The following is a 19,405-nucleotide window of genomic DNA, read 5'->3' as shown; positions in this document are numbered from 1 at the left end:
GCCACTGACAGTTGGATTATAGCCATTTAAAGAAAGTATCCTGGGGCCCCTGGGTGGCTCAGTTGGTTAGGCATCTGACTTTGGCTCAGGTCATGATTTCCCAGTTTGTGAGTTCGAGCCCTATGTCCGGCTCTATCCTGACAGCTTGAAGCCTGGAGTCTGCTTCGGATTCTGTGTCTCCCTCTCCCTCTGCCCCTCCTCCTGCTTGCCCTCTGTCTCTATCTCTCTCAAAAATAAATAAACATTAAAAAAATTAAAAAAAATAAAGTATCCTAAGATTTAAAGAGGAACCTAAAAAAAAGCCTTTACCATATGGTCATCACTTATTGTTTGGAATCAGGGATATTTTGGTACTATATAATAATAAAAAAAAAAGATATAGAAAGAAATGCGATGCTGATGAGCATTCCATTTTGTGTGTGTATCCATCAAAACAGTCTTGCTCTCATTGATTGGATTTATAATTAAAAGCTGTGCAGTTAGGCTCAGAATTAAATCTATACAGGAAAGTTGTTTACTGAATGAATAAAAATAAATTACTATTTATGTATTTTAAGTACATATAACAGTTCACTTGATGAAAAAACTTCACTGATCTTTTTTTTTCTTTTAACGTTTGTAAAATGCACAAAACATATTAGACAATGGGTCCAGAAGAGGCAGGCCATTGCATTTTCCCCTTTTTCTCATCTCATACTGGCAGTTTAAGTTGTGGTCCCTTTAACAGGTACTAATTACATTAAATAGTATTGCTAATTAACCAGAACAGAAAAACAAAGAACCCACAACAAACCAGATTAAACATAATGACGGATCACTATCCAGGAATATGGGGTAAATATGGGGGTAAATAATGCACATAGACTGTGAACTGGGGAAAAAAGAGGAAGAGAGAGATTACAAAGAATCCATTGGAGACACAACTAAAGGTTAGCAGTTCCCCCTTCTTTCTTGCTCTCATTCTGAGAACAGAAAGATGAGATTGATTCAAGCAGATATGCTTTGGAATGCCAGAAAGGACACCTCTTCTGGTGCAGTATTGATAAACTGCCTGAGTGTATCAGTGGCATTTTAGTTTTACTAGCCCCTCAAAGAGAGTCAGGGAGTGGATTTTTACCTCCCTGCCCACCTGCCTGTGAATTGTTTAAACAGTTTCTGTGTGTGTGTGTGTGTGTGTGTGTGTGTGAGAGAGAGAGAGAGAGAGAGAGAGAGAGAGAGAGAGAGAGAGAGAGAGAGATACTCCGCACCACTACCTGCTGGGTTAAAAGCTTCCTTCTCTGGGGCCTCTCTGAATTCCCTTGTCAGATGGATGAGAGATGCAGCCTGTGCCCAGCTGAACTTCATTATTTGGTTTCCTGCTGTATTATAACCAGAGAGCAACTACCCACAAGTGCTTTATGTCCACACCCCCATTTTCTTGGTGGAGGATTCGTAGGCCTCTTAGGTAAAATCATACCAAGGTAGAGTGGCAACATCACTCTGTGTCTTCCAACAGCCACCCTGCTGCCACTGATCAGTGTTCCTGGGATAGTGGTGATTTAAATTTAGCACTTAGAGCAACTTAATTGGCACACAGACCTGTTAAGCATATGCCCCCACCATAGGTGCACCATCTGATGTACCCATAGGGTGCCCAGTGTTTCACACATGCTCAGTTTTGAGCATGTTTTGAGAGGCAAGTTTTGAGAGGCACCTGGGTGGCTCAGTTGGTTAATCTCCTGACTCTTGGTTTTGGCTCATGGTTTGTGGGTTTGAGCCCCAGGTCGGACTCCTTACTGATGGCGCAGAACTTGGTTGGGACTCTCTCTCCCTCTCTTTCTGCCCCTCTCCTGCTTGTGTTCGCTCTCTCTCAAGAAATAAATAAACTTAAAAAAATTAAGAAAAGTAAGCAAGTTTTGAAGAGTTCCTTGAAGGAAGCCTGTGCTGTGGTTTAGGACAGGGGTGGCCTTAGAGCATGGGTCCTGAGATCTCTGCCCATCTTTGATTTACCATATTTCTTCCTTCCTGTGAACTTGGAACAAACCTAAGGTTGTAGAGTTCCAGTTTGCTTGCTGTGAAAGAAGTGTTGGGAATCTGCTCATTAAAGCTTGTGCCTTAATCAAGCCCTGTGCTAGCAGAGTGGAACTTGGAAGGATTCAGCATTCCTTGGCAGCTTGCTGCCTTGGAATTCAAGGTTAGAATGTTTTGTGCTCACTGTGACTAGAACTGATCCCTTGGTCTTCCGGGAAAATCCTGGAAGTCGATGTCAACATTTTTCTGCTGAATTGGGAACAGCAAGACTGGGCCAAATGTTCTAGGCTATGAGAATTAGGAGAGAAATGGAAATCTCAACAGAAAATGGATCAGACCTATAAGTTCTGGTCCTTATGTAAGAAGAATAAATGAGGGCTGGGAAATCACTGGTTAGGAACTCACTGCTCTGTTGAATCTTCCCAAGTGTCCTGGTGCTCATGAGTTCTAGGTACCCAGGGGACCCTTGGGATAACTGCAGATGCCTGCAGAAGCAGTCTTCTCAAGCTGCCATGCTGAGTGTCAGTGGGACCGAGGAGGGGTAGATCAGCTGTCTTTCAACCTAGGTTTTGTTTGGTGAGCTTGTCCTGTCCTAACTGGATCACAGACCAGCAGGCCGCATCTGTATTTATGTTCTTCTGGGCATCGGTGGGGAGAAATCCTGGGTTCTTAACAAATGGTTAACGAATTGTGAAAGAAAGAACTAAGTAGGTGGGGTTTCTCTGAGTGATGTGGACAGCAGCACTGGGCTCAAATCAGATGGGGGTTTGCTGTGATGCTAATGAAGCTGAAATGTCAGTATCCCTCAGCTGCAGAGGCCCCTTCCTGGGACCCGTCCCTAAGTTTAAATTCATAAGTTTATATTCTGCTCCTTATGGAGGGTTCCCCAAATCCTGTAAGCTTCAGGACCCCACAGAGCATAAATATGCTCCTTTTAGAATGTTCTTGCTGAGCCCTGTGGAAGCGTGGATTCCATCCAGTGGCTTTCCCAGAAATTGTGGAGAATCAGGAGACATCAATAAAGCCAAACCTACAAAGCAAAAGAAGGGGAAGGAACTGACATTTAAAAACGCTATGCAAATTGAAGAATAATTAGCATGTATTACCTAATTTAACTCCTCACAGCAACCCTTTCTAGGCAATAGCATTACTGCCCCCATTTCTTTAATAGTCGGGAATATTGAGGTTCAGAGAAGCAAAACATCCTGCCTAGTGTGGTACAGCTACTAGGGCTGGGAGCTACAACATTGACCTTTCTCTTTCCTGACCATCTGCTCACTGGCCCCTTGCAGGGTGCACATTTGACAGCTTTGCTAGTCTTCCCTGAAAGCCTTAAGCCCACTAGGGTAAGGATTGCCTGGATGGGCAGGTAACGCTTCCTGCAGGATACAGAGAGAAGTTGGGGAGGGGATCAGGTCTGAGCGGTTTAAAGGAAGGCACTGGCAAAACCCTTCCCCAGTCAGCATAAGCAATGTTGTACCAATTCATTCAATTATGTTAAGCACCTATTAACGGAATCCTGAGTCCTCCCTTGGGCCATTTCACAGCTATGAGATTGTAATTGTTGGAGACTAACCGTGATCTCTTCTTTTGCCTTCAGGTGATTCTCATTTTGACAAAGCTGTATGACTATAACCTGGGGAGCATCACTGAGAGCTCGCTTTGGAGGTACGTAGATAAAGTGAGCTAACGGTTACTGTGTTCCTTGAGCATCACGCCCAAGACTGCTCTCCCTCACCCCCTTTTCCCTGGTGGGAGGATTTTTGGTTATGTGTTCTCATTGCCTCCCCTTTTTGCTGTTTGCCTTAGTCATGGGTTGGGGTTTATCTCCAGGCAGGCCAGATCCTTCCTTCTTTCTAAGTTTGTATTGGTCACAGGTCTTTTTGCAAAACTGTTCATCAGGTTGTCCTGACGCATTTGGGTTCCCCTCAGTTCTCGCTGATCTTTGAGCTCATTGGAGCAGCAGTGAGGAAATGCAAGTGTCTTTGAAGAGGAGATCAACTTCACCTCTGGTTTTGCAGTGCCCGGGGAACCTTCCAGTGTAGTTTCTGCACTGCTTCCCTTCCTGGCCCTCAGCTCACCAGCGCACAGGTGTGCACACACACTCGCATACATGCCTTCATCTCTGGGATTCACAGTGTGTTGCCTCACACATGTAAGAAGGTGCAGTAAATTCTTTTCCAGGGGAATGCCATGCCATAGATCCTTTAGGCTAGCACAAACTCACTGAACACCAGCACAAATGTGCAGTTGGGGTGAAACTAGGGACAGAAACATCCTCAAAAATCCAGGCAGCTTTTCTCCCCTTTTGTTCTTGGGGACTATATGTTCTGTTTGTTTCTAAAGATCTGCTTTATTGATCTAATCCCAATGGGGTCTTTGCCAGCCTATGTCACGTGTCCACACCCAAACCAACAGGAGAGCACTGGCTCTGATTGGTTAGGCCTGGATCTTGTGACAGTCCCCGGGCCTGGAAGAGGATGGAGATGACTTCAGGGGTGATATTCAGTGATCATGGGGTTGACGTCCAGCCCAGAGTCTGATTGGTCAGTGCCCTGGGTGTAACAATGGCTTGAACATGGCGTATATCACTTCTGATCAGCCATCCCTGAATACATACACTTGTGTGCACAGATAAAGGGGGAAGGGGTACACTAATAACAGAGACACTGGGAGTAGTCTCGGGGCAGACACAAGCTAGCGGGTGTCCTCCATGTAAGACCAGTGGGGAATTTCATCACCTGTCAGTTAACATGACCAGAAGAGACTAGCTGCTGGTCCTCAGTCTCAGGGCTAAAGTCTAGGGAGAGAGAGTCCAATCTGCCCTTCATGCCAGGGGTCCATGCCTGCTACAGTGAACAATGACAGGGGTGGTGGGGAGGAGGTTACTTTACATAGTAACAGTTTGGTCCCAGGGCCTGCCCCTGTGAAATCTAAGGGAATCTACCACACAAAAAGGATGTTCATTGAATTTTGTTTTAACCTGATGGCTATTTTCCATTAGACTTCATACTATGTATAAGAAGCCTAAAAATAAATTGTTGTGTGCTTTAGGAAAACCCCAGCAGACCAAAGAAAAGGATAGAATCCTGTTCTTGTGTTTGTTGTGAGGTGTTTGTTTGTTTGTTTATTTATTTATTTATTTTTAAATATATGAAATTTATTGTCAAATTGGTTTCCATACAACACCCAGTGCTCATCCCAAAAGATGCCCTCTTCAATACCCATCACCTTCCCTCCCCTCCCTCCCACCCCCCCCATCAACCCCAGTTTGTTCTCAGTTTTTAAGAGTCTCTTATGCTTTGGCTGTGAGGTGTTTAGATTATTGAACTCCTCCTCCAACTGGAAGGTCAATAATGCAGAGTTTCTGTCCCAAGGAAATTATGTCACTAAATTAAAGTGTGGGGAATGTGGAAGGAGCCTGAAAAAGTACAGTTCTTTTAATGCATTAAGACCCTGACACTTGCTCTGTTGTTTGAATTCAGTACCCCTTCGTCAGGCTGTGACTGAGTAGGCTTCTGCTTCCCTGATAGATTTCTCTAATGCATGTACATACATGAAAGTAAAAGCCAGCTTTTATTCCTCAGTGCATCTGCTGTATAAAGTGTTGTCAGCATATTAGAAAATTAAAAGATATGCAATTCTGTCTCAGTGGGACGGAAGCTATCAGCAGCCCTAAGTCTCGACCTGAGTGGTGGGAAGGGCATGCCCGGGGCCAGGAGGAACAGCTTGCCCTAGACTACAGAAACTCAGGTTCGCTGCACCCATTTCCCTCTCACGGGGCCACTGTGACCAGCTGAGGGAGAATAGTTCTCTCTCACCTTGGGGGAGAGGGTTAGTAAAATAAAAATGACGACCAGTAATACCAGGTCTTTCTTCTGAAGGAGCAACCTCCAATGGCCTTAAGCTTAGGAAAGTGTGGCAGGGGCGATCTGCTGACCCTTCAATCTTACCTTCAATCAAACCCCTCAATTTCAGCGGAGGATATATACATATATACACACACACAAATACACATACATATATACACACGCATGTATCCACACGTGATATACCCACATATATTTAATTTTATGATATACCCACCATAATCATTTGCCATGTATGCCCTATGTTATACTTGTCATTTGTGGCAAATAACTATTATGGGTGCTCTATACCATTAGAACTATCATTTTAATACTTTGATAAAATAATCCATTTCTTAATGGAAATATAATTTAGAAAAGAGGCAAGGATAAAGAAAAATATATTTAGAATACTTCATATATGCTTTTGTAGGGTGTGCATTTTTGGGTGCCGCGTGATGCCCATGTTTGGTCTTTAGGGAATCTCTTTGGGGGTGTTAATATAGAAGAAGAGATAGGTCTGGGTCAGCCTTGCTTGAAGGAAACTAGTGCTAAGTGTGGACTCGTTTTTTCCTATGTCAGCTCTTACTTGATTTTCAAAAAACCTGCCAAAAATTGTGGGGGGCAGTTGCTGGGGACACACCAGGGTTTAGGTATTCTCATTACATCCACAGTCCAGAGCGCTGGATTTATCCCATAGATGATGCTTGGTAAGTAACCGTTTCTGAACAGACCAGCGAAATCTATGATTTTATATTCTTTCTTATTCACTTGTTCAACAAAGATGTATTGAGTGACTTCTTTAGGTCTTAGATTGTTCTGGTCCAGGGAGAGGAATGTGGTTGATACATGGATCGGCAGCACGTGGGCTCTGTCTGACTGTCCTTCGGATGTTCATTGTCTAGAGGGGGCAAATTTCTGTGGATCATTCACATGAGAGATAAATGTACTTGTGTATAACCAGGGTATTGAATCAGGTTGTTAGGCAGCCCCCTAGAACTGCCAGATCCCAGAAGAAGATGAGATAAACCTAGTGTAAATAGACAAACTGTCATACACAAGATAAGTGTTCCATCTTTACTTTGCTCATGTGTATATTTTCTTTTCTTAACTGGACTTTAAACCCTTAAACTCAGCACCTTTATGATTTAATGATCATCCTTTTTAATGATCAACCTTTATGGTTTAATGATAACGGCAATGATGCTGGTGATAATGGTGATAATGACGACAATAGCAAAAACTAACTTTTATCGAGTGGTCACTATGCATCAGGCACGATATCAAGTGCTACACATGCATTATTGCATCCCCTTAATTCATTTTTATGATGTATTCAAGGTCATCCAACTAGTAAACCATAGTGCAAACACTTATGGGGGTAGTCATAAAGTTCAATCATTTCACTGCTTACCTGTCTTCTGGAGTCCCATCTGCCTCCTGGTGGCTCATTCTGTACCTAAGCAAATGAACAAACAACATTTTAATCGTAAATATATGAAATGAGTATCATTTTCAAAGCACTGTGACATTCTGAGCAGCTTGTTACCTATTCCAGAAAAATCCTGGGCAACCGGGAAATGGCTTCTTGTCCAACAAACAGATCCAATGCGCTTTTCAGGTGAGCCCTTGTTCTATACAACTTTTTCCCTCTGATCAGTGAGAAGGGCTCAAGTTGCAAATGCCTTGGGGTGTCAGGACAGGAAAGAGGCCAAGAGGCAGCTGTCCTGGTAGTGATGTCCTAGGGCTTTACACCTTGCTGTATCAACAAGCCCTGGATGATGGGGTGAGACGCTGCTCTACTAAATTAATGAGCGTTTGCTCCCAGATGGTCTTGGCGTTGATTACACCTTAATCTTGGAGCAAGTTGTTGATTTTGTTTTGTTTTGTGTTGCCGTTCACTCAGGGAACCAAACTGAGAGGAAAGGGGGATGGTCTGACACAGAACAATTAACTACACCTTAGAATCTTCTCTGCTTTACAGTGGATTAAGCTTTGAGGTTTGGTGGAACTGGGGGTTTTACCATATTGGAGCAAGATAAGCTTAAAGGTCGAGATAAATAAAATGTCACAATCTAGATACAGTCTCTCTGAGAATAAATACATTCATCTTTCTTCCCTCTTGTGCCAGGGTAATCAGCACTTTGCTGAGAGAGGCTTAGCTGGTGAGAAAGCCCTAGGCAATTCTGGAAGCAGCTGAAAGGATACTCTTCAAGGGACACGCAGCCTGCAGCGCCTCTGTCCTAGAGGTCGGATGACATGGCTGACTTCTCTTCAAGTCCAGTATCCCAGTTCAGATTCAGGTGAAACACAAGCCAGCATCCGAGCACATCTTCAAATGATGTACTTTTCAAGGATCACTACTTGCTTTGGGTGGACAGGTGCGTGGGGTTAAGGTAGGGACAATGGTTAGGCTTTCTGCTTGATTCCAGTCCGGGAGCCAGCCCCATCTCCTCATCACAGGAGTATCTTTGTTTCTTCTTGGGTGTTCACACTGCAGTTGTCAAGAGAGGCTTCCCAGTGGAGTCTGTGGAGAGAATGGCCATGGAGTGCCTTGGGGCAGCGTCTGTGTGGGGCTGGCTGCAGAGAGGGGTCTCTGGAGAGCTCCTGGGGTCCAGGCTGACAGAAGCTAACCTGAGGTCTGTGACTCTGCCAGCCCTGTGGTTGAGGCACATTAGCTAAGTGTGTCTGGCCTTCCCACTCATCATCCAGAGGAAGAGCAGGGGGCAGCTTGGCACAGGTTCTCAGTCCCTGCTTTGTAGGATGGTTTGCTACAAAATCCTGTCAACCACAAAAATAAGGATATGAAATAGGAATAGCCACCCTAAAAAAAAGAAAAAAGAATTGAAAAAAAGAAAAGAAAAGAAAAGAAAAAACAATGAAAAGAATCAAGCTCGAGTGTGGTGATTTCCCCACAGGAGGGCTCTTTATGTCACGCAGCTCTGATGTTGTCCCTCAGCCCCGTGCAGGCGAACGTTTAGTGCCTTTCCAGGGGCCCCAAGGGGAGAGCCACACTCCCCAGCAGGACCAGGAGCTGCTTTAGGTTCTGGATTCTTTTAAGCTTTCTAAATTTCACTCCCTTTCCATATTTGTGTCATGTGGAGTTGCTGTGGCTCCTGGAGTTATAAGCTTATTGCATTAAACTTTACTGTAATATATGCTCATTATAATGAGCCAAACAATGCAGACTGATAAAAATTTTAATAGTCTCTTACTCCTCACACACGTCTAGCTTTCTTGAGGTAGGTGATTCTGAGAGCTTTTGGTGATTCTGTCCATACCATTAGGACCCAACTCAAAAAAAAATTATATATATATATACGTGTGTGTGTGTGTGTGTGTGTGTGTGTGTGTGTGTGTGTATATACACACACACACACACACATATATGTATATATATATATGTATATATATATGTATATATATATATATATATGACTATCTCAGCACCACTTTTTTCATTTGTTTAAGAAAATAAGAGTAAGTATCCACAGGACTCTGATAACCTGTTTTTTTACTTAATAATGAGTCATGGGTGTCTGTCTAAATGAATACATTAGAAAAAAAAAAAAAGTCAGCTTTGTAAGTAAGCATCAAAGAGTGTGGAGGTTGTATGCTGGGTTAAGCAATGATGTCCTAATCAGCTTATGCACTGTTTCATGTGCACCAGAAAATGTTCTCAGTGCTGTCTGCCTGCCTACCAACACTGCAAAATAGACATTGCTTGTGTCCCCAGTTTACACATGAGAGAAGGGAGGCTTGGAGAGTTAAGTAACGCTCAGCATCATGCAGCCAGGAACCAATCTTGTGCTAGCCTGTGCCTCTTGTTACCTTTTTAAAACAATTTTTTTTATGTTTTATTTCTTTATTTTTAAGAGCAAGAGAGAGCATGAGCCAGGGAGGGACAGAAAGAGAGGGAGACACAGAATCTGAAGCAGGCTCCAGGCTCTGAGCTTTAAGCACAGAGCGCAACATGGGGCTCAAACTCACAGCCCGTGAGATCATGACCTGAGCTGAAGTCAGACGCCTAACTGACTGAACCACCTAAGCGCCCCATCTCCCGTTAGGTTTTTAATGGATCTATAGCTCATTTCCACGGTATTTGCGATTACACATAGTGCTTCCACAAACAGATGACTTTCTGAAAAGATGGGAATAATTCACATACCAAACAGCAGCAATAAGTTACATACTTCCTGATGATTTCACCAGTGCCGGCTATTTTCAATTTAAAAGTTGAATTTAAATTTTTAGTTTTAATTTAATTCCATTTAAAATTTTGCTGGTCTTTTTAGTAGAAATGGTGTCTTAATCTCTGCATGGTTTAATGGGTATTTCTCTGACCACTAGTGACGCTGAACACTTTTTCATATATTTATTGCTCTGTGGACCTGTAGACCTACTGTTCCCACCTGCCTCCCCCTGAAGCAAAAGTAAATTGTTGCTTACTCAGTAACCCCATAGTGTGTTACGTATCTTTGTCTTAGGATGGTTATTAGATATATATTCATTTGGTTTAGTTTAGCACATACCAAATAGCCCCCTATTCTGTGCCAGGCACTGTGTGAGGCAGACACTGGCAAGGAAGGAACATGTAAGTAATTGTTTCTTCCCTGCAAAAACTGAAAATCTAGTGAAGGGCAGACACTCAGCAGGTGATTTCTGAAGTGTGGGAAATACAATGCAAAAGTTATGCATGAATTAGTGTCTATGTTCGCCTATTTCCATTCTGACCTCTTTCCGAACTCAAAGGCTATGGTTAGGTCTTAGTTATTTTTGTTTGTTTGACCCTCACGGAACCTGGCACACAATAAATATCATTAATATTTTTTTTTTTTTTTTTTTTTTTTTCTTAGAAGCAGTATATTGGGACGCCTGGGTGGCTCAGTCGGTTAAGCGTCCAACTTCGGCTCAGGTCACGATCTCATGGTTTGTGGGTCCGAGCCCTGCATCGGGCTCTGTGCTGACAGCTGACTGAAAGCCTGGAGCCTGTTTCAGATTCCGTGTCTCCCTCTCTCCCTGCCCCTCCCCCACTCGCACTCTGTCTCCCTCTATCTCAAAAATAAATAAACATTAAAAACATTTTTAAAAAAGAAGCAGTATATTAAGAAATGGTTTAGGGTTTCCGAAAGCCAGGTCTATGTCTTATACTTGCTTATATCCTAAACTTTTACCCTAATGCCCTCCATGTAGGGGATGCCATTTCGAATAATGTGTTGCATGATCTGGTAAGACCCCAGAACATGCATTTTAAAGAGTAAGCACACAGCCAGCGCCCAGAGTGAAAAGCCCAGATTCAATTGTGGGTACCCAGTTTGTCCATAGAGCACCATGAATGCTTGTCAGCACCCTCAGCTCTGACACAACCTTCTTGCATCCCCACATGGAGGCTGTTTCTACAAGGATCTGGCTGCATTCTGCCTGCAGACTCTGCAGACCTTCCCGACCTCTCTGTGAGAGTCAGCCTCTGGTTGTACCTCTGCACTCATCATTTGCCTCGTTTGCCTCAACGGTTGGCTCTCTGTGGAGTTTCCTATTTCTCTCTTCAGCAAGCAGTAGATGAGATACATGCAAAAGCATTCATTGCCCTGATATTCTAGACACGTTATCAATATGAGCCCAGGAAATAAGAAAACTTTACTAGAGAAAGTGGAGGAACTAACATCCAATGTTAAAACTAGTTAGAGACTCAGGAAGTACTTACAATGTTAATTACCACTTTACTACACTGTCTTTGGGTAAAAGACTTTGTACTAGACCCCAAGAAGTTCAGAAGGTACAGAATTTAATTATCATGTGTAGCTATATACAGTCTCATTATTCGGTCAACATGACTAACTTCTCATTTTTCAGGTCTCAGCCTGAACACCGCCTTATTTTTGAAAAGGCATTTACATCCTCCTTATTTTAAAGAGGACCCTTGTTTTTGTCCATCACAGCTCTTTGCTTATTTTATTCACTGTACGTGTCCTGATCTGTGATGATTTTATTCATTACTTGTCATTGGCTCATGCCCACTACTAGAATGAATATAAGCTCCCTGAGGGCAGAGACCTTGTCTGGTTTGCTTTCTGTTTTTTCTCACATGCTCGGGAAAGTGCCTGGCACATTGACGTTCAAGTGAGGTTTGTCAAATTAACTGAATGTATAAATAAGTACACACCTAGAATGATGCTAAATGGTGTGAATCCAGATATGAATAAGATCTGATTGTTGCCCTGAAGCAATTCACCGTCTGGTGGGAGAGACAGATAAATAAATGAGAGATTAATGTGTCAAGTACCATAATAGAAGCACCACAACATGCTCTGGGTCGGGGAAGAGAAAGCTTCATGGATGAGACGATACCTGATCTGACTCTTGACGAACGAGTAGGAATCAAGCCAGTAAAAGAGGCTATTTATTTATTGTGTACTGTATTCTAGGCACCTGTACATGCTGTTGACATGGCGTCTTAAGGAGACTACACAAGATCACAACATGGTCTTGTGTGTGGATGGAGTATTTGGAAATGATTTTGGAAAAATTGAAATGGGCCAGTCCATATTCAGCTGTGCTAGATATTCTGACATTTATCCCAGAGGAAGTAATGCATCATTGAAAGTTTGGAGCAAGGGAAAGACTTGATGAAATGTAAATTTTAGGGGGAAAAACTGACCTCTGTATCATGTTGAGGATTCAGTTGGAAAAGAGCGAGACTGTTGACCATGAGAACAGTAGTCAGTAAAGTAGAGAGGAAAATGAGCTGACTTGTTTTTGTTTTTTGGTTTTTGGTTTTTGTTTTTTGTTTTGTTTTTTGGTGGGGAAGCATGAAGAAATGGAGTATGGGATATGGTTGGCAGGGGGTGATGATTCCAATGGATCTTATACAGTGAAAACGGACAGGACCAATAGGAGGAGTGAGAAGGTGTGAAGAAGAGGCATTTCTGCAATGACTTTCCTGCTGGTGTCTTGCATAGTGCAGTGGATGGTGAGGCTGTTACTACATACATTTGCTCCACTGCTGTCTACTGAGCACCTGCAACTGTGTGTGAATGAGAAAAGGGTATGGAGACAACTCCTCCAAGAAAGCAGCTGTGAAGGGAAGTAAAGGAAGGGAGCTGATTTTTCCATAAAGGCGGTCATAGGCTAAAGGAATGCCTTCCTTTCCTTAAGAGAGGGTGATGCTGACCGTGTTTTATAGGGGAATAAATAAGATGTTGAAAATGCAGGAAAACCTCAGAGTGAATGAAACTGGTAGGAGATCGAGTGGCAGAGAGGGTATGGGTTGGGAGCTCATATGGGGGACTATTCAGCCATGTAGATCAGAATGGGCTGAGGGGTGAACACAGCGGGAGCATTTCTTTTACCACACAGGGAAGCCGGAGTGGGGCACACATAGATCAGCTTTCCTGGGAGACCAGGAGTTAAGAGAGTTCCTGACATTTGGCTTTACGGTGAATGGAAATGGGCTGGAGATGGGGTTCAATAATTTGGAAGAGCTGCTGCGGAGGCAGGAAGCGGGACTTCTCAGGGGCCTGCAGGTGCAGTGCTGGGCATGCTCAGATCCCAGCTGAGGCTACAGACTACGCTCAGTGTGCCTGTGCTTTCACTACCGTGAGCCTTGTGTAATACTCAAGAAGGCGGCTGCTTATGTAGTTCCTGAGAGTTGTTGAAGAAGGACAGCAGGACGTGAGAGCTGAGGGGAGGTTGCAGCAGTACATGAGGGGGTCCATGCCAAATCGAGAAGAAAGGAAGTTTGGGATTGGGGGAAGACAAGCAGTGAAACAGCAGAACCCCCAATCCAAGCATGTTGATAAGCTTAAAGAACACTGAAGAAATAATACCCAGAGGCGTGTGACTTTATAATATTAAACTTAGAACATATCTCGCCCCCAGCGGATGTTGTGAAAAGGAACTGGCTGGAGCAGGTGGAGTTTATCAGAAAAGCCTTTTCTTAAAGTTGCTGTTAAGAAATCCACTCAGCTCTGTGGGAGAACGAGCTTCTATTTTTCTGCGTGTGTATGGAACAACTGGATATACTTGTGAGGTCCCCCACATTCCTAGGTATTTGTGAGTGACAACTTACCTCCACATCTTTGGGGAACACTAAGCAGCATCCTCAAACTGGTTATAGTAGCTTTCCTCCAGGCAGGTCTTACATTCAAGACCTAAGACTTGTCTATTAGCCACATCTGGTAGTCACTGCCTTACCTGTGTTTAAGAGAGAGAGAGAGGGAGAAATAAAGAGAAACAGAGACAGAGACCAGCCCACATGTCACACTGAAGCGATGTTGAGTTATTTCTGGTCACTTTTTTTTTTCTTCCCACAGTGTCCCCTGGAGCCCATGCCAATGATTTGTTCCTTTTTTCTTTAAAAGTCTAGTTTTGGGATTTAATTTTCTGGATTCTCAATTCTGCCTTTGGCTTCTCCTGTCTCTCTCCTCTCAAATAACCATATTCCTTGAACTTGGTCATTCCAGTTATTAGAATTCTCAATAAAGGAAGATCATGGGGCGCCTGGGTGGCTCAGTTAAGCGCCAACTTCGGCTCAGGTCATGATCTCATGGCTCGTGAGTTCAAGCCCAGAGTCAAGGACTGTACTGACAGCTTAGAGGCTGGAGCCTGCTTTGGATTCTGTGTCTCCATGTCTGCCCTTCCCCCAGTTGTGCTCTGTCTCTCTCCCTCCCTTTCTCTCTCTCTCTCAAAAATAAACATTAAAAAATTCTTAATAAATAAAGGAAGATCATTATATGTTCCCACCATGGTGAACTCCCTGAAGGTTTTGCCAAACAACGTTTCCTCTTGGAAGGCTGGTCCACAAACAGGTCAGCACTTGGGCTTGGATGTTGAACTGCCCACACATGAATCCAGGTTCTGTCCACTTGCTAACTCTGAGGTGCAGGGGAGGCATCTTAATCTCTGCTCCATTTCCTCATCTGGAAAAAAAAAAAAGAGGCTGTAATAGTATTTATCTCATAGGACTATCAGAGGATTATGGTGACATTTAGGTTAAATGTGTATCATCTACTGAGCACTCAGTAAAGGATGCAAAACAAAGAAACAGAAACATTGGATCTTATACTTCTATGGTCATCTTTGTTTGAAATGTCTTTTCTCCTGTGTTCGATTTATCTAATAAATAAAAAGAATAGCTATTTATACTGGCTATTTACGATGTGCCACGCACTTCTCTTAAGAGTGCTTTATACATATAAATTAAATTCTTCCAATAACCCTATGAGTTGGTACTATTATTATACCCATTTTATAGATGAGGAAACTTGTCCATAGGGTCAGAGGGGTATTAAGCAGTAGAGAAGAGAGATCTGGATCCAGGCTTTCTGGTCCAGGGCCCAGGCTTTGAACCTCATGGGGAATCTTGTGTGATTCCTTCCCTGACCACCGCCTTCATACAGAGAATAAATTACTACTCCTGTGCTAACTCTTACTGTTAGACACATTTTCCTTTTTGAATGCATTACTTTGAATTGTAAGTACTTTCTTTATATTTATTTCCCTTACTGGGAATATTTTGAAGGTCGCCTACTGTCTTGCTCAATTTTGTATCCTTGATGCCAAGCACAATTCTTGGCTTGTTGTATGTATTCAGTAAAATGGAGCACTGGGGTAAATGTATTGGGGAAAGGAGATTTAAAAATATATATATATGGACTTAACTAATTTATGTAAAGCTTGTCTCATACCATATATCATAGGTAATCAAAGGTTAACTTCCCTCTGTCATTGAATTCAATTGTCAGTTATTGCTGTCACTTATTGACATTGCACATAAAGGAGGTGACAAATATTAATTTGAGTTCAGCATGTAGATTGACACTTTTATGCCGCATGTCTGTGGCGATGCCTCTGTGAATGTCAGAAGTAGGTATGATTATAAAAGGAAGATGAATTTATTCCCATCCGTGTCTCCTAGTTACTTGTCCTGTTAGCGTTAGAGAGTTGTATAAAATAAATATATCTTGAGCCCATGGGAGTTCCTGATCCTGAGTGCTATGCTGTCACCAGAGAATTAACTTTAGGTAGAGGGACATGGGACATCATGATAGACGGGCCTCACTGGGAGCAGAGGCTAGGGGAGTTGTACATGTCAATGAAGCTGGTATCCAGGGGTGGGGGCTTGCCCTGTGTGTCCTAGGACAAGAGGAACAAAAGCAGCATTACTGGAGAACTTGAGAAAACCCTTTTTCTGATTTCAGGTGAGGTTTCCCGAAATGCTGTTCATCCATAAATCAAGCTGGGACACTTTCCGTTCCGTTCTCTTCTTTCCAAAGGGAAATGGTGTGCCAAAGAGTTATTCCTCAGCACGGCTTTATTTCTTCCTCCTGCTGGGATGTATTAGCAAGGTCATCACCTTTGGTTTATTGGCTTCAAACAATCTGTGATTGCAGAGGATTATGACTTCTTAGCTTGCAGAAGCAGGAGATGCAATCAATTCATGAAAGGCACAGGACTTTTTTTTTTCTTTTGAAAAATGTATATTTATTTCTGCCAGCATTTCTGGGGACCAAGACTTAAAAGAGCTTTTTGAAAAGAATTTATCTTTGAGTGTCCTGCTTCATCGTCCCTTTCAAATACGAACATTGAGACAGACCAGTGTGAACTTAGCTTTAACTCTTTGAGTTTGAAAGAAATAAGGTGGCTTGACAGAAGTCTGTCTTCTCCATCCCCAACTCTAAACCATATTAATCAGGAAATTTATGCTTGCTGCGTTATACCAGAAAGATACACTTGGAATTAATTGGGGGCTGGGATTAGCCAGGCCTATTATAAGTTGATGTATAAATTATTTTCTTTGGTGGGGCAAGGAGGTTTTTCATCTGAAAACCCTTACTTGATTGGTAATGATTCTGAAATTTGTTTTCTCACTTATATTGTCGTTTGGCAACTTCCTAGATCACCCTTTCTCGGTTTATTATTCCCTTCTCCCAGTTGGTGATCTATCACATCTGACCCCAAAGAAGTGTGAGAATTTAAACCACCCTCTCCCTTCTCCATTGCTTGGGCCATTTCCTCTTGTTGGGTGGCAGAAAGCCATCCCAACAACCTGTCTCTTCAAAACTTAAATGGATGTTATAACATGGTTACTATACTTTTACCGGGCGACAGTTGATCCCAGTCTGTAGTGGCCTTAGCAATCAGAGTTTTGCTGACATCTAGTGATTGTGGTTACTGCTGTACTCTTGATAGAGGTCTGGCCTCTAATTTCCCCTTCTTGGAAGCTCTGCAAAGAAGCTGATGCTCTGATGCTGAGATGACATAGGAATCTGTGGGCTCTGCCTATATCTACTACTTTAAAATAATTGGGTCAGTTTTAGAGTATCTGCAAAACTGGAAGACTCTCGCTCAAAAAGGCCCTTCTTACTTATCATTGGCTTGTTTAAAACCAACATGATACGATTGTTCCCCCGGTCACCAGGAAATATTTGGGACTGGGGAGGGGGTGCTACTGGAGTTGGCTACTGTCCAGGCTTTGGCCAGCATGGAACAGCTAAGGGTCTTGCCTCCTTAACGGTTCTAATGATTTCAGTTTCACTAGCCAGCATGGCAGCCTGGGGTACATCAATTTGCCCTTTGCTCTTGGGTACTGATTCATCTGTGTTCCTCATCTGTTCCAGATACAGCTCTGCAGGACATATTCAAACTGAAACTTAGAGTGATTTCTCTTATTCCAGAGACCCATTGTAGTTGGGCGAAGGTCAAGGTACAGGTACCAATCTAGTTAATAATGGAAAACATCAAGCTGGTGGATGTGGGGTGTGAAAAGCCCCTGAAATAGGCTGCAGAACCTAGAGCAGATTTAAATTGTGCACTTTGGTTCCTCTTCCCTCTAGTTCCAGGGCCAGCTTTCTTTGTAGATTTGGCACTTTATGTCACCCAAGAGTCCCTGTACCCACCGGAAATAATGTTACCCTTCCTTTCTTACGGATTCTTTGTCCTTGTGGAGAAGGTAGAGTTGAAATGTCTAATTACCCTCTTGAGCCCTCATTTCCCTCATCTGATACATGGGGCTGAAAACCTGCGCATTTCAGATTTAAAGAACACAAATATGCTAATTTAAGATTAGACTGAGTTTTTATTGTATTTAACCAAAGGCAAAAATTGATCAAAAACAGGGTGGTCACAAAGAACTGTTAGTGATTTTGTCCGTGAAGGATAGTTTGCTGCCATGTCTGAGAATCTGGTATTTTGAATTTTGATGATGCTTTTAGAGTTGAGGCTTACATTATATTCAAGAGCAATCGTTGTATTTGATACTTCCTTGTAAGTTTTCATTTTCCTCTGGGGCTAATGCCAAGCCTGTCATCATCTGATCTGTGGAGGAAATCAGGGTTCACTAAATCCCTGAACAAGAGCTCAGCTTCCGGCTTCCCAGTGTCCATGAAAACCTAGTTCCCTGTAAGCACATCTCGTGTAGGTTTGCTGTGAGGAAAAATCGTTTTTGCAGCTGCAGATGCACAGTAGGGCTCAGTAAGTGTAAGTTTCCTCTATCAATAGTATGTTCATACTTTGTTCTTTTCTTGGTGGCTGAAGACTTTGATTTCAAGCTGCTGAAAATCGCACCAGGGCTGAGAGAAAGCCTCTCAGATGGGCTCACCCAATCTTGGCTCCTATTGTGGACTTGAGTGTCTTCTCACTGCATTTCATCTCAGTTTTGTGCTCTTTTCTGGGCATAGGATTCTGGGGTTGTGAGTTAGTACCAATCCTGTTGTTTTTTCCTCAGAGAATCACACAACTAGTGGCCATTAGCTACCACTCAGGACCCAACTGGACATAGGAAGGAAAGAGCTTGATGAAGTGCCCATGTCACAACGGATGCTTTGGAAGACCAAACTGAAAGTTAGAAAAGAGGGGAATTGAGATTTTCAGCAATTAATCTGCATTTAAGAATAGTTAGGTTCCTGTATCATACTACACAGAACACTTTTGCAGATTTTTAGCAGGTAGAAAAGAGTAACTCACACTCAAATGTGGCCCCAGATGGTGATAAAAGTGTGTATTCAAAATAACAGAGCTTAGGGGCTCCTGGGTGGCTCAGTCAGTGAAGCGTCCCATTCTTGGTTTTGGCTCAGGTCATGATCTCACGGTTTCATGAGTTCAAGCCCTGTGTCAGGCTCTGCGCTGACAGTGTGGAGGCTGCTTGAGATCTTCTGTCTTCCTCTCTCTCTCTGCCCCTCCCCCACTTGTGCTGTCTCTCTCTCTCTCAAAATAAATAAATTCTGCAAAAAAAAAAAAAGAGGAAAAAAAAGAACAAAGCTTAAAAATACAAAACAAAAGCAAAAACAAACCAAGAAAACAAAACCAAAAAAAGAACAGCGCTTCCAGGCTGCCAATTTTTCAATTTTTAACTCTTACCTTTCAGAGTAGTTTTTAGAAATGTTAGAAATTCTAAATGAAAGTTGAATAAGTTTCATTGTAGACTTTCCTCAAACTTTTGCAAATACGTCAAAGTATTAAATCTGTTAAAGATTGATCCCTACTTTAGTCATTCCTATGAAAATAAATAGTATGTCTCGTGCATGTTTGAAAGTTGGTATGAACACATC

At 42.7% G+C, this 19,405-nt stretch overlaps 1 protein-coding gene across 5 annotated transcripts in view; it reads left to right on the top strand.

Moving 5' to 3' along the window:
- Positions 1-19,405, top strand: part of SORCS1 (sortilin related VPS10 domain containing receptor 1) — a 548,833-nt gene that overhangs the window by 182,834 nt on the left and 346,594 nt on the right. For all 5 annotated transcript variants that reach the window (XM_058697716.1, XM_058697713.1, XM_058697717.1 and 2 more), the window contains exon 2: positions 3,611-3,678. In XM_058697716.1, the coding sequence (XP_058553699.1) occupies positions 3,611-3,678 (68 nt within the window). The remainder of the gene's footprint in view (positions 1-3,610; positions 3,679-19,405) is intronic.

This window comes from Neofelis nebulosa, chromosome 13 (assembly GCF_028018385.1).
Source record: "Neofelis nebulosa isolate mNeoNeb1 chromosome 13, mNeoNeb1.pri, whole genome shotgun sequence".
Classification (NCBI taxonomy): Eukaryota; Metazoa; Chordata; class Mammalia; order Carnivora; family Felidae; genus Neofelis; species Neofelis nebulosa.
This window is presented reverse-complemented; position numbering and strand designations above follow the sequence as displayed.